Source organism: Loxodonta africana, chromosome 21 (genome assembly GCF_030014295.1).
Source record: "Loxodonta africana isolate mLoxAfr1 chromosome 21, mLoxAfr1.hap2, whole genome shotgun sequence".
Classification (NCBI taxonomy): Eukaryota; Metazoa; Chordata; class Mammalia; order Proboscidea; family Elephantidae; genus Loxodonta; species Loxodonta africana.
The window spans coordinates 33,997,858-34,012,518 of NC_087362.1; the positions used below are offsets into that span (position 1 = coordinate 33,997,858).

Genomic DNA, 14,661 nt, shown 5'->3' on the forward strand with positions numbered 1-14,661 from the left:
CATTTTTGGTACTGTGACTTTCAGAGCTTTGTCTCCCTGACTCTTCATATTTACAAAAAAGAGGGAGGGTCTTAATAGTTACTTACAAATTTTATTTCTTGAATAGGTAGTACAAAGTTCAAAAATATCAGAAGACAATATAATGACAAGTCTCCCAGCCCTGTTCCCCATCCAGCAGAATCTTACCTTAGTTCCGCACATCTCCTGAGGGGTATTGTTAGTCATTTCTTATACCTCCTCCCTGTAACATTTTTTGTATATACAAGCAAATATAAATATGTAGCCTTGTTTTTTTTTTAATGGACTTTACGTTTTAGAGCAGGTTTTGTTTTACAGAGAAATTGTGCGGAAAGCGTAGCAAGTTCCCATGTAACCCTGCACACTGTTTCTTACATTATTGATGCCTTGCATTCTGTTTGTGTGGTGTGCTTGTTACCGTCGATGAGCTAACGTTGACACGTCATTATTAACTCATACATCATAGTTTACGTTAGGGTTCACTCTTTGTGTTGTACAGTCCTGTGGGTTTGGACAAATACTTAATGTCACGAGTCCGCCATTACAGTGTCCTACAAAATAGTTCCATTGTCCTATAGTCTTTTTTTAAAAAGCCTTTTTCAAAAATAATTCGTAATCATTAGACTTAGTCCACTTAAGCTGTAAATTTAATTCTGGATTAAAAAAAAATGGTGATGCACAAAGTAATTTGACTTCTACAAAGAAACTAGGAGGAAATTAACATCAGAGAAATAATCCATGAAGTAACTTTTGAAAAGGCGATGCAATTTATCCTTCAGTCTATTTAGGAGCAAAGACTACTAGACAAATACATTAGACTAATTAAGGATGCTTAACTTCATGTAAGTGTCTTAGGACAGACCTTCTCGTCAGAGGGCAGCTGGAAGTCCGGGGCTTTACTTAGGAAGGTGTATGTTAAGATAAAAAGCTGTGCTTTAAGCATAGAAGGAAGACCACCCTCAACACAGCTCATTCTCCAAGGACTTACAGTTTCTGGTGTAGTGTTCTACATTTCAGAGCACTATCTGTACTTGGGGTTCATTTCTGAAATTTAAGTTGGAGGGTGAGAACGATTCCACAACTTGGAGAATGTAATCAGTGTCAGTGGATTGTACATGTAGAAACGGTTGAATTGGTGTATGTTTTATTGTGTATGTTCTCAACAACTAAATAAATTAAAAAAAAATAGAGATGAGAAAAAAAAATCACAGGAAACAATTTGAGCTGTTAAGAGCCTGTACTTTGCCCTTAAATATAAAAACTTTGTTGTGGCAGTCCATGACTTCCTGAGGTATTAAAGGAACTCTTTTAAAATGATCTAGGTGTCTTATACATCATGGTTCTTGGATGCCTTCAACTATGCCATCTTGAAGAAGATCGATGTGTTAAACCTTAGCATTGGCGGCCCCGACTTCATGGACCACCCCTTTGTTGACAAGGTGGGTCATGTCATCACACAGGACGACAGTGTGTTTTGAGGACGGCTCCTGTTCTTTTGTATGCCCCGACTTTGAGAGCTTTGTTTCAAGTGTGCTGGGTGGCTCTTACCACCCAAACGGTGACAATTCTGTGAGGATAGATGGTTAATGATAGGAACTTTAGTGGTTTGCCTGTCGTAAACTCAGTGGATTAGAAGCATTGAAGTAGGCATTTGTAAGTAGCTCATAGTGCCTGTGGTATTCCTTTCTTATTCAAACACAATTCCATCAGCTTCCTGAACATAAAGTCAGTGTCTGTGCCTTGTTCAGTGCATGGCCCAGCATTCAGATTCTATCCTTGCTCTAGGCTTGCTAGTTACCACACAGAGCCACGTGGTAATTGTCTAGTTTATACTGTAGGCCTATACTTCCTGCCCCTTCTCCCATTTATTTATTTAAAAATAATATTTTATTGTGTTTTTGGTGAAAGTTTACACCGCGAATTAGGCTCCCATTTGACAATTTCTATGCAAATTGTTCAGTGACATTAGTTAACGTTTTTCACAATGTGTCAGCGTTATCTGTAATTACAGTCTGGTTGTTCTGTTTCCCATAGTCTAGTTTCCTTGCCCTTTTATTTTCTCAACTTTGCTTAAGAGTAATTGTTGACCTTTTGGTCTCATAAAAATGGTTTTTTAATGGATCACCGTACTCACGGGTAATACACTTTATTTTGGGTGTCAGCCTGTTATTTCACTAAAAGGTGACCTCAGGGGAGAGTTTCATTTAAGGTTTAAAGAGTATCTCAGGGCAGTAGTCTCAGGGAGTCCTCTAGTTTCAACTCCAGTGAGTCTAGACTTTTAAAGATTCGAATTCTGTTATGCATTTTTCTCCTATCACTGTCCATCCATTGTGGCCCTGATCAGAATAGTCAGTAGTGGTAGCCGGGTACCATTTAGTTCTTCTGGTTTCAGGGTAGATGAGGCCATGGTTTGTGTAGGCTGTTAGCCCTGTAGACTAGTTTTTTCTATCTTTCTAGTTATTTTTTAGGATTATTTTTAGAAGTTGTGGGTTTTTGGAGCATTGTATGCTTATTGTTTAAAAGTGGTATGTTTTCATAAATAAGCACTTTTTAATTTTGTAGGTGTGGGAGTTAACAGCGAACAACGTAATCATGGTTTCTGCTATTGGCAATGACGGGCCTCTTTATGGGTGAGTAGCCCCAAACAGGGATGGCCTTAGAGATGTTTCTTCCTGGAATAATAGAAAAATTGTTTCTGTCTGTGTGTCTGTCTATATGTTTGTATCTATCTCTATATAAGGAAGAAACCCTGGTGGCACAGTGGTTAAAGTACTCTGCTGTTAACTGGAAGGTTGGCCGTCACTCTGCAGGAGAGAGATGTGGCAGTCTGCTTTCATAAAGATTTGTGGCTTGGAAACCCTATGGGGTAGTCCTACTCTGTCCTGTGGGGTTGCTATGACTTGGAATCTGCTCGACAGCAGTGGGTTTTTATATGTAAGGTGCTCTGGTGACGCAGTGGTTAAACACTTGACTGCGAACTGAAAGGTGGGCAGTTCAAATCCACCAGCCACTCCGTGGGAGAAAGATGTGGCAGTCTGCTCTTTTAAAGATTTACAGGCTTAGAAACCCCATGGGGGTAGTTCTACTGTATCCTATAGGGTCACTATGAGATGGAATTCACCTCAACGGCAATGAATTTGGTTTTTGTTTTATATAAACTTTGCGTTACAGAAATCGGGAGTATATGATGAACCCCCCATCCCTACCCCATAGGTACCAACACAAGGCCGATCTTGTGGCTGTTTAACTTTTTTTTAACTTTGCTGTAAACAGCAATTTAGAGACCTAAGGTTTTTATTCTAATTATTCCCTCCCCTCCAAATCAATCTGTTACAAATAAGTTGATTCAGTGGTATTTATTGAGCCCCATTGTATACCCAAGCACAGTGGGGTGAAGAGGTAGATAAGACGTTCTTACCTTTTTAGGAGCAATAAGATATAAACACAGCAAAACTAGCACAATACAGAAAGCGATGCATGACATTTCCTTTATTTTTCAAAGGTTTGAAGCACACGAAGAATGATGGGGATTGACAGGCAGAGGGAGGGTGGGAAGATGACATTTTTGTGTGTGTCATCTTCGTGGGGAAGCTCTGTCAGTGACTTGTGTACTAACCTGTGCTCCTTGAGTTCATAACATTTCACTGTCAACCAATAAAAAATCATTGTGGGCGCCTGTGAACAAGAGCCTGGCAGCATGTAGGTGGCCAGCGAGTTGAGAAAGCAGTGCATTGGAAATGGTAGGTGGTTACAAGAACAAGCACTGGAAATCTTGCTACTAATCTCACACTCTTTCTCTTTGACAAAATTTTATTGTGGTAAGATATATATAACGAAAAGTTGGCCTGTTTAACCGTTTTTAAGTGTACGCTTCAGTGGCACTCATTACATTCGCCGTGTTGTGCCACCATCACCACTCCCCGTTTCCAAAAATTTTTCATCACCCTAAACAGAAACCTAGTGTCCCTGAAGCAGTAACTCACCGTTGCCCTCCCGCTAGTCCCAGATAACCACGAATAAACTTTTGTGTCTTATTTCATTCAGTATAATGTTCTCAGGGTTCATCCATGCTGTAACATGTGTTAGAATGTCATTTCATTTATTGCTGGGCAGTATTCCGTTGCATGTGTGTACCACATATTGTTCATGCGTTCATCTGTTGATGGGCATCTGGGTAATTTCCATCTTTTGGCTGTTGTGAATAGTGCTGCAGTAAACATTGGTGGACAAGTATCTGACCCCCTGCTTTCAAGTCTTTTGAATATATACTTAGGAGTGGAATTGTTGTATCATACGGTAATCCTATTTCACTTTTTGAGGAACTGCCGGACTGTTTTCCGTAGCAGCTGTACCATTTTGCTGCTAATCTCTTTTAAGCAACTTGGAATCAGTTAACATTATTAACTTGTCGGAAGGTTCATTTTTGGGGAAGCAGAGCCGTAGATTGACAGTGCAGTTTCCTACCTGACCCGTTCCATACCTTCACACGGCTCAGCTTCATTTTCACTTACCTTTTAACGGTTTAGATGGTTTTGTCATTATTCATTTCACTATAATTTCTTTTGCAAATCTAGTTCACTTGAGGAATTGAAGAGAGCAGCATGGCTTTTACCCTGCATCCCATGTCTTTAGAGGAGCTCCAGGTTACAGAGTGATGACAGTCTCACAGTCCCTGTGAGGAAGGAGGAGCACACCGCAGGACTTTGACTGACAGCTTGTCACATCCTGCTCGTGGCAGATGTGAATGTGGCCCCTTCCCAGGGGTGGAGGGTGGGAGCGGGGCAGGATGAATACATTTGAAACAGCTGGAAAGAGCTATGAGGATGTGTAATGAGGGTGTGAATTGTGACAGGGCCACGTCTCATGAAGTTACAGAAAGGGGAGATCTTTGAAGCCTGGAGTAGCGAGAAAGTGAGTCTTAAGGTGGGCCCCCCAAAGTCTGGTAAGGTGAGGGGGAGAGAAAGAAAGGCCAGGTGCCCCAGGTGAGAAGAAGGGATTCAGACACAACACAAAGGTGGTGGTGAACGTGGCATTTCACAGGGCAGCCATGAGGAACTGTTAATAGGAGCAACAACTCATTGGGCCACAGAGGTCTTATCACAGAAGGAGAGCAATACAGTCAGATTCTTCTGGGGTCATTTGCCCTTATTCGAGTCACATATTTTTAAATGATTTCTCTTCTTCTGTGTTTTTGTGCCTCTCCTTAGCACTCTGAATAACCCTGCTGACCAGATGGATGTGATTGGAGTAGGTGGCATTGACTTCGAGGATAACATTGCCCGCTTTTCTTCTAGGGGAATGACTACCTGGGTAAGTTGGTCTTCATCAGCCTTGTGGGTCTGGTGGGTGTTTGTAAAGGGACACATTTGTAAAGGCACAAGTAGAAAAGCAGCTTGGAAAACAGGCCAGCCCTCATGTTCACGGCCTGAACAGCTGGGGCAGCAGGTTGCCCAGCTGTGAGGACGAGAGAGCTGAACCCTTCAGTGTCTGTCCTTTCAACACTGGTGGGTCTGGAGCCAGCGGAAGGGCCCATGCTGGCTTTCAGTGCGGCCTCCCAGTTCCACTTCCCTTCAACTTACTTCTAAATAACTCCTTTTTTATGTGAATTGGATTTGTGCCTGCATGTCCTAATTAATAGGCAGATAAGCAGTCCTTATCTGTGCTGGTGAATATAGTCTTTCTGTTCCAAACTCTTAAGCCTGAGATTGGCCTTGCAAAGCAAGAGAAGTGAGTCAGAGCAGCTTTACATCAGCTCTGCTAAGGTGGAGATAGTTACATGTAGCTGCATAAAACTTAATAATAACTCCAACAGGTTAATGTATTCAGCTACCTGGAGTTTCGTTACGCCACTAATTCATTGTCCTTTACCCATCACAAAGTATTCAAAATCAGGAGCTCTTGGGGCAGCACGTAGATGCTCTTACACTGGAGGGAGCCAAGGAGTGACACCTGTCCCCAGGGTTCGGTTGTCTCTGGTGTGCTCTGACTCCACGTGTGCTGAGGTCTCAGGTAAGTCCCAGGAAGGATGCTGAACTGCTGAGAGCACCGCTGGCCACATCCATACTGCAGCCCACTCGGTGGTGTGGTCGTCCATGTGAGCTTTGGTTTCAGCATTGTTAAAAGCTAGGTCTGACAGCGTTGCCCTGCATTTTCTTCTAAGAATTTTATGGCTTTAGTTGGCACATTTAGGTCCTTAATCCATTTTGAGTTTGTTTTTGTGTTTGGTGTGATGGCACGGTGAGCCTTAGTTTCATGACAGCGTCGACTCCTGGCGCCTCGTCTTTGGCTTTAAGCAGATGGCATCCCTTTCGTTTAGCCCCGCCAGGTTCCATGCCTCACATGCTTAGTCAGGTGCCTCCTCCTCAAGCCCATTCAGTGCCTGCCACGACCTGGTGACCCTGGTCTTTGAGAAAGTAAGTCCCAGGGGTACGTTGTGTGCCACTCACCCACGCTTCCTGAGCACTTTCTCTCTACTGTTAGATAGGAGGAAACCATGCACAGCCTGTTGGTGTCTCCAGCTCCCTGTGTGAGCGCCTGCCCAGAGAGAGATGGGCTGTCTTGTCCTTGGCCTTCATCAAAGGCTTATTTTCAACAGACTTTGAGAAACATCCCGTATCATCCACAGAGCTGCATTGGAGGTGTCTTTCCTCTGTGTTCCTTATCTATGGACTCAAGTTCCTTTCAGATTTGAGTGCCAGGAAAGGGTTTTCACTTCAAATTAGTTACTTTCCCTTTTTCCTGATAGTATAGAAGAACCCATTGTAATTCTTATCCCCACTTCCAGCAAACTTAGGGGCACACAGTTAACATCTTCTCCCAGGCTGCTCCTACGATTATCTTAATCCTCCTTCTGAATGATCTTTTCTTTCTCCTCTTACGACAGTTTGAAATGTCCACTTACATCATGAACTTTTCTCTTGTAAAGAAACGTGTATCTTTTCTAATTTTTAATGTTAATTTTCTAATTTTTCTAACATATTTCTAATTTTTATTTTATCTAGAAGTAAGTTGGTTTCCAGTTTCTAGTCTTGCATGTTAGTAAAATAAAAATGTTTAATTTCTTTATGGCCTTGCTGTTTTACTGGTTATTGCAAAACACACCAAAAATAATTTTGTGTATTATCATGTAAGTTTGTTTTCTGTATCATGGTGTATTTCAGACAAAAACCGGTACCTCTCTAAGGTTATACCATACTTTAATGACCCATATTTATATTTTGGTTTTCTCATAATTACACGTAGCTCTGTGCCAGTGTGTGGGATATGGTCGAAACCAAGTCACTTTTGTTCACAGGAACTGCCAGGAGGTTATGGTCGTGTGAAGCCTGATATTGTCACCTATGGTGCTGGAGTGCGGGGTTCCGGTGTGAAAGGGGGGTGCCGGGCCCTCTCGGGGACCAGCGTTGCTTCTCCAGTGGTAGCAGGGGCTGTCACCTTGCTCGTCAGGTGAGTGTTGTTCTGCAGAGGGAGACTCCTTCATCAGGAGTCAGGATACAAGGCCTGGTGCCTGGAGCCCAAGAGCTGAGTCTTGCTCCTGCCACCAGCAAGGTTTCAGAGTTTTAGCACGTCACGTCACCTTGCTCTGCAAAAAAGTTAGGAGTCCACTCTTTCCTAGAGGGTTGCTCTGAGAGTCAGATGAAGTGGATGTAAATGCACTTTGTAAACTCCAAACTCTGAAGCACTATACACGGGTAAAATGCCTGTTACTGTTTTTATTTTATGTTTGAGTTCTGTTATTTGTTTGTTCTTAATATACAGCTCATTGTTCTTTCCAGACAAGTATATCTGTTAGGAAGGGAATAAAAAGTAAGGTGGTTCCCTGCCAGTTTCCTCCATGTCTTCAAGAATTCACCCTTTAATTTACTATGTTAGCTGAGGAAATGCCCAACCAGTCGGTGGACTCAGCCACTGCTTCTTTAGGACAGACGAGTTTCTCTCCGTCATTGACTTGTTCTTTGCCTCATTGAATCCCATACACAGTTGGAATAGAGCTTGGTGACCAGCCCTTAATTTTGCAGCTAATGAAACTGGGAGAATCTTCCAAGTTCTCTGGCATAGTAGAACCAGAATTGAAACACACACCCTCTGACTTTTAGTCTGATGGCTGTGTTGAATAATTAAAAATTATAAAGTGATGTCTTTGGAGCCAGCATTTATTTTGTCACTGTCTCGGTAAGGTTTTACTTCAACTGTTGTGTCATGATGACACACAAAATTCTGAATGTATTTAAAATTATGGTATTAAATGTTTTTTATATTTAGAATTGTGCATAAATTTATGACTTCTAAGAAAATAAGCAAATCTGTGACTTCCTCCAGTACGGTCCAGAAACGTGAGCTGGTAAATCCGGCCAGCATGAAGCAGGCCCTGATTGCGTCCGCCCGGAGGCTTCCTGGTGTCAATATGTTTGAGCAAGGCCATGGCAAACTTGATCTACTGAGAGCCTACCAGATCCTCAACAGCTACAAACCCCAGGCCAGGTTGGTCTGCTTCTCACCTGAATAGGCCGGTTTCTGCTTTGTTGAGCTCTGCAGGGACTTTTCCCTCTGCACAGAATACGAGCCTCTAAACAAAAACACTGCTGATCAAACCACACTCAGGGCGCCAGTGAGACCTTAGTTCTGCTGCTGCTACAAAGGGATGGCGGGCCGCCAGATCTAATAACTCCTTTGACCTCCTGAGGTCCTTTTCCTTTTAATATAAATGGGTAAGAAATAATGACTTCCTCTCTTTCTTTTTTTACTTCTTTAAACCTTTTCTTTAGAAATGATTTTAGATTTACAGAAGTTTTTCAGAGCTAGTAGAGAGAGCTCTCATATACCCTTTACCCAGCTTCCCCTAATGCAAGCATTTCAGATTTTCAGCTAACCATACTACAACTACTAAAACCAAGGTATTGACGTTGCCACTGTACTGTGACTAGTCTACAGACTTGATTCACATCTTGCCACTTTTCCCACTCGTACCCTCTTTCTGGGTCCAGGATCCAGGCCCTGCGTTGCACTTGGTTGTCGTATCTCAGTCTCCTCCAACCTGGGACAGTTCAGCTTTTTTTTTTTTAATTGTCGTGAAGATATGCACAACAAAACCTTCACCAATTCAGCAGTTTCCACATGTACAATTCAGTGACACCGATTACATTCTTCATGTTGTGCAGCCTTTGTCACTATACTTCTCCAAATGAGTCCACCACCATTAACTCAGTGCCCCCTGAGCAAAACTCCCTCTGTCCTCCTCCCTCCCACCCATAGTAATCACTAACAATCATTGGTTTCTGTATATTTGCTTATTTCATGTAAGTGAGATCATAATGTATTTGTCCTGTACCACTGACTTGTTTTGCTCAGCATGGTGTTTTCTAGGTTCAGCTCTGTTATGGCAGGCATCTTCTGTTGTCATTCATGACTGATGCCTTTGAGCGGTACTGGCCAGTTATTTTGTAGAATGAACCTCAATTCGGGTTTATTAGATGACTTATGATGATTGGCTTTGTTACATATTTTTGGCAAGATTTTTTTTACCTTTTATTTTGAAAAGATTATACACTTAGAAGAAAGTTGCAAAAATAGTAAATGAGAACCCAGATATCCTTTACCCAGCTTCCCGTAATGTTAACGTCTTACGTAGCCATAGTACAAGTATCAAAGGCTGGAAACTAACATTGATAACTATACTATTAATTGATCAACAGACCTTATCCACATTCCTCCCATTGTCCCACTAATGTCCTTTTTCTGGTTCAGATCTAATCTGGGATCCCACATTGCATCTAGCTGTCATGTCTCCTTAGTCTCTTCCAGTTGGGGACAGCACCACAGCTTTTCTTTGTTTTATTCTTGGTGGTGTTACTTTTGATCATTTGGTTAAGGTGATGTGTTAGCTGAGGGCCTTCAAGAAGCGTATGCTAGAATGATGGGCGTAGATGTGTGAGAGATTTATGTGACTGGGGTGGGGTGGGTGGTGCCCACAGAGGACAAAGGGAAGGGAGCAGAAGCAGGCAGGAAGAGTCTTAGAGCTATGCTGCAGATCCAACACCTGTGAAGAGAGAGGGAGAAGGAAGGTTTGGGTAGCAAGTCTCACACTGTGGTATTGTGCCAAGACAGTTTTAGCTGATAGGGAGCCTTGAACCAATGTTGCCCACTGGAAGAGTACCTTGTCCTTTGGAAATGGGCCTGCCATGTCTCTCTGCTGTGCTGGGTCATCATCTTGGAGCAGCCTGGGGATCACATGTCCGTTCTTTTATCTTAAGTTCCTCTGATGCTATGTGTGTGCATTCCTTGGCTTGTTCTGTATTTTGCCTGATCTCTTGAAGAGTTCTGTATATTAATCTGTTGTATTCTACCTCTCGTAGTTCCAGGAAGTTTTCTTTATCCGGAAGATTTCTTGTTTTGGGAGCTTGCTGAAGCCATTGTAGTCTGCCTCTTATGTGATTTGATATTGACGGTTGTCTCTGAGCCATCAATAAGTTACTGCATTTATTTTATGTTTGCTTACTGTGTCTTAGCTTCTTGTTTTGATATGCCCAAATAGGCTGCTTGAGTGAGCTAGCTTGATTATTGGCACCTTTGAAGCTCTAATGTCCCGTCACTAGGTGGTTAGAGCTGTTACTAGGTATATGAGCCCAGGTCTGTTTACTTCCCTTGTATGGATTCAACTCAGGTGTCCAGGTAGTCAGTCACCAAGTGTGTGTTGTTGTCTGTCACCTACAGTCTTAGACGAGCAGGGGTAATTGGTGTAGGCACAGGTATCTGGCTGCTGTAGGGGGTCACGTGCTGAGCAAGGCAGAGGACTGACAGCCACCTCTGAGTGTCTGTGAGGAAAGTGTGTCCCTGTTCCCTAGGGCGCCTAGATGGGTGGGTTTTGCGGCCAGACTATGGGCAGTCAATGCTGTTGGCTGTTAGGACTGGAAGGCGCACTTATCCCTGGACCTCTGTCATGGCTGGCTATGTGGTGGGGGTGAAGCCACCAGTCCTCAGGCCCCTGAGATAGGTGAGGACCCTGCTTAATAGGCAGAGCCATGTCAGACGTCACGAACCTGCCTCTCCACCATATAGCTGAAACAGTTCAAGTTAGGCTTCAGGTATATACCCTGTTGTACAGTGCTAACGAGGGCCTATGCTGTTGAAATGGGCCCACACAAGTCTGTGCAGGGGTGAAAGGTGTTCAAAATTCATGGACCGCCTATGCCTGTGCCTAGGCAAGGAGCTGTGTCTGCCCTGAGTTCCCAGCTTAGGGGAGATGGCAGATTATTTTTTTCCCCTGTTTGTTAATCTGTTCCTTCTCCAAGGCCAGGAGGATGGCTCAGGATGCACAACAGGTCCTACTTCGAGCCCAGGGAAAGCGGCTATCACTGAAGCCGGCTTGGGACCTGGTGCAGAGTGGGGAGGGGTCAATTAAATGAGTTTTTCCAGAGGGGTGTTTTTTGGTCCTCGCAGTAGATCGGACACAAGTACTTGTCTTTTGCCGAGAGCACTGCTTTTTGCTAATTCCGGAGGTGTGAGTGAACTCTCCCCCGCTCAGTCTCTCCTGATGTGGAAAATGCGTCCGAAGCACCACTGCTTGTCTAACCGCGCTTGCGCCAGTGGGTCCGGCCTGTGGGGTACTGGTTCCATCAGCGTCAGGTCTGGCAATTCCTCGCTGCTTCTGAACCATCTCTCCCTCCCCCTGCCACTCAGTCCGATTCCTCAACTTTGCCTTTGATGTTCAGGGCTTCTAGATTGTCATATAAAATCGATTCACTTGTTTTTTCCGGTCTTTGTTGTAAGAGGGAGCAGCAGAAGCGTCTGACTACTTTGCCATCTTGGCCCCGCCTCCCAGTTCTTTTATCTTTAGCCTGATAGAATATAGTTGTACTGTTTTCCAAAGTTATTTAGGTTAATTCTTCCTCACTCCAATTAGCGTGGTTTTGTAAACTCATTCATAATACAGTTGGGTTTGTTTGTTTGGGTTTATGTACCTTTTTAGATTCTTCCCACATCTCAGTTGATTTCAACTATTTATTTGGTATATGAACTATTACCATGGTTCTAAAGACAGAACTAAGGTACCCTGGTGGAGCAATGGCTACACGTTCGGTTGCTAGCCGAAAGGTCAGTGGTTCAAACTTACCAGTGGCTCCGTAGAAGAAAAGACCTGGCAACCCGCTCCCATAAAGATCTCAGCCTAGAAAACCGTGGAGGGTTGCTGTGAGTTGGAATCAACTTGGCGGCACACAACATAGGCAACAAAGAACTACACAAAAAGGTGGACCCAGAGAAGTGTCAGTCCCCTGTCGTCTTTTTTATCCCTGTACCTGTTACCCTGTTTTTTTTCACCTTGTTCCCATGAACCTTCTGTAGTTTTTGGTTTGTTCTTTCAGTATTTCCTTCCGCACAAGTGAGTAGGTACATGCATGTGTATTTTTTTTATATGCTTCTTTTTTACCATAGATATTCTATTGTACTTTGCTTTTATCACTTAACAATATCTGGAAGTCACTCGTGCCAGTTTGTAGAGATCTTTATAGCTGCATTGTATGGAGGTGCCATTGTTTATTCATCCAGTCTCTTCCCTACTGGCATTTAGGTTGTTCCCAACACTTTGTGAGTACAAACAGTGCTGCAGTGAACAACCTTGTGCATGTGCATTTTCTTATTGTTGTGTCTCCTGGCTTCCTGTCCTCTCTCCCTCCTGCCCGCTAGAGGGGTCACAGAGCATGCCCCCTGCCTAGCAGTGAAATGCATCCACACTTGTGCAGTATCTCTGCCCAGGGGAGCCTCCGTGAGGCTCAGAGTCCAAGGTTTTTATCAGGGGCTGGTCGCATACTCATTGCCACGACATTAAAGTTGCAGACTTCCAGGAGGACAGAGGTGTTCCCCACATATGACATTGTTTGTACAGACAGTCTAGGCAGGCTGGCACGAGGGCCTGATCAGCACAGGGAGCATCCTAAAGGCAGGTATCCAGATGCCAGGGTCGGCTGTTAGGTCTTTTTGCATGACAGTTGTATTGCTTTGCTGCCTTTTCTAATACAGCCTACTATGATACTGTTCTTTCAGTTTGAGCCCAAGCTACATAGATCTGACCGAGTGTCCCTACATGTGGCCCTACTGCTCCCAGCCCATCTACTACGGAGGGATGCCGACAATCGTGAACGTCACCATCCTCAATGGCATGGGAGTCACGGGAAGAATTGTCGATAAGGTGAAACTTCTCTGACCTGGTGCTTTCTGACACGGTCTCTGATGTGGTGGGTGAACACAGTGTGGCCCCATTTTCTTCATGTCTTGATTGCTTCTTCTCAAGTTAAAACAAGCACACGGGCTTCTTCTCCAGTCTGGGCACTGAGGGTATTGGAAGTCCTGATTGGTTTACCTTAAATCCTTTCCAGAATAAGTCAGAGCATGGATAAATGAAACCAGTTTGCTACTTTTTACTTTGGCATCTTGAATTTTGCTTCCGAATTACCTAATTACATTTTGTTTTTCAACTTTACAATTTCCTACCTATAATTAAAGGCCTTAGTGTTTGGAAGATACAGTCTTTTAAATTTCATGTTTGTAATTTTTTTCTTTTATGTTTACTGCATAAATAGTATCATAATAATAAAGGATAGGAAGAAAGAATAGAAAGATGACTTCTGGCCCCAGCGTACTAACCACTATTTTTTAAATGTTCTTTTCTAGCCCTTATGCTTTTAGTTATCTTTATGCAGTAGGCAAAGATCCACAGTTATATTTTTTCGGTTCTTATTAAATTGTAAATGTTTTGAAATATAACTACATACACAGCACAAGTAGCTGTAATTTATTTACTGTTTCTCTTGCTTGACCAACAACGTGGCTTTTAGCATTTTGGTGCTATAAACATTCCACTGGGTGTCTTTACATGTGTGGGTTTTTCCTTCTGTGTTACTTCCTTAGCATAAGTCCCTGGATTGGAATCTCGAGGACGTAACTGTTATTGTGACTCTCGGTATTTACTGCTGGGCTGCTTTCCAGGAGTGTTCCGTTGGTTAGACAGCGGTGGTGGTGTATGGGGGAGGCGCCTCCTCTGTGCCTGCTCTGGGTGGTGCATCTTTTTTTTTTCGTTCTTGGAGTTTTATTTTAATTGGGATATATCTCACATGCCATAGAATTCACCCTTTTAAAGTGTACAACTTGTTGGCTTTTAGTATATTCACAGAGTTGTACAACCATTATTACTTTCTAATTCCAGAATATTTTCATTACTCCACAAAGAAACCCCATGCCCGTCACCTCCGCTGTCTGCCCCAGGCCCTGGCAACCACTGATCTACCTTCTTTGTCTCCACGAGACATTTCGTGTAAATAGAATCACAGAATATGTGGCCTTTGTGTCTATCTGGCTTCTTTCATTTAGCCTTTCAAGGTTCATTCATGTTGTATCACGTGTCATACCTCATTCCTTATTATTGCCAAGTAATTTTCCTTGGTGGTGCAGTGGTTAAGTGCTTGGCTGCTAACCGAAAGGTCAGCAGTTTGAACCCACCAACCAGTCCGTGGGAGAAAAGACTTGGCAATCTGCTCCTGTAAAAATTACAGCTTAGGAAACTATGAGGCAATTCTCCACTGTCATACAGGGTCGCTATGAGTTGGAGGGAAACTTGATGGCATAGTGGTTAAGAGCAGCAGATGATCCACT

General features: G+C 43.2%; 1 protein-coding gene across 1 annotated transcript in view; it reads left to right on the forward strand.

Moving 5' to 3' along the window:
* MBTPS1 (membrane bound transcription factor peptidase, site 1) overlaps positions 1 to 14,661 on the forward strand; it is a 55,149-nt gene that overhangs the window by 21,870 nt on the left and 18,618 nt on the right. The window contains exons 7-12 of the mRNA XM_003418082.4: positions 1,341 to 1,457; positions 2,581 to 2,648; positions 5,226 to 5,328; positions 7,313 to 7,464; positions 8,338 to 8,499; positions 13,057 to 13,201. Of these exons, the coding sequence (XP_003418130.2) occupies positions 1,341 to 1,457; positions 2,581 to 2,648; positions 5,226 to 5,328; positions 7,313 to 7,464; positions 8,338 to 8,499; positions 13,057 to 13,201 (747 nt within the window). The remainder of the gene's footprint in view (positions 1 to 1,340; positions 1,458 to 2,580; positions 2,649 to 5,225; positions 5,329 to 7,312; positions 7,465 to 8,337; positions 8,500 to 13,056; positions 13,202 to 14,661) is intronic.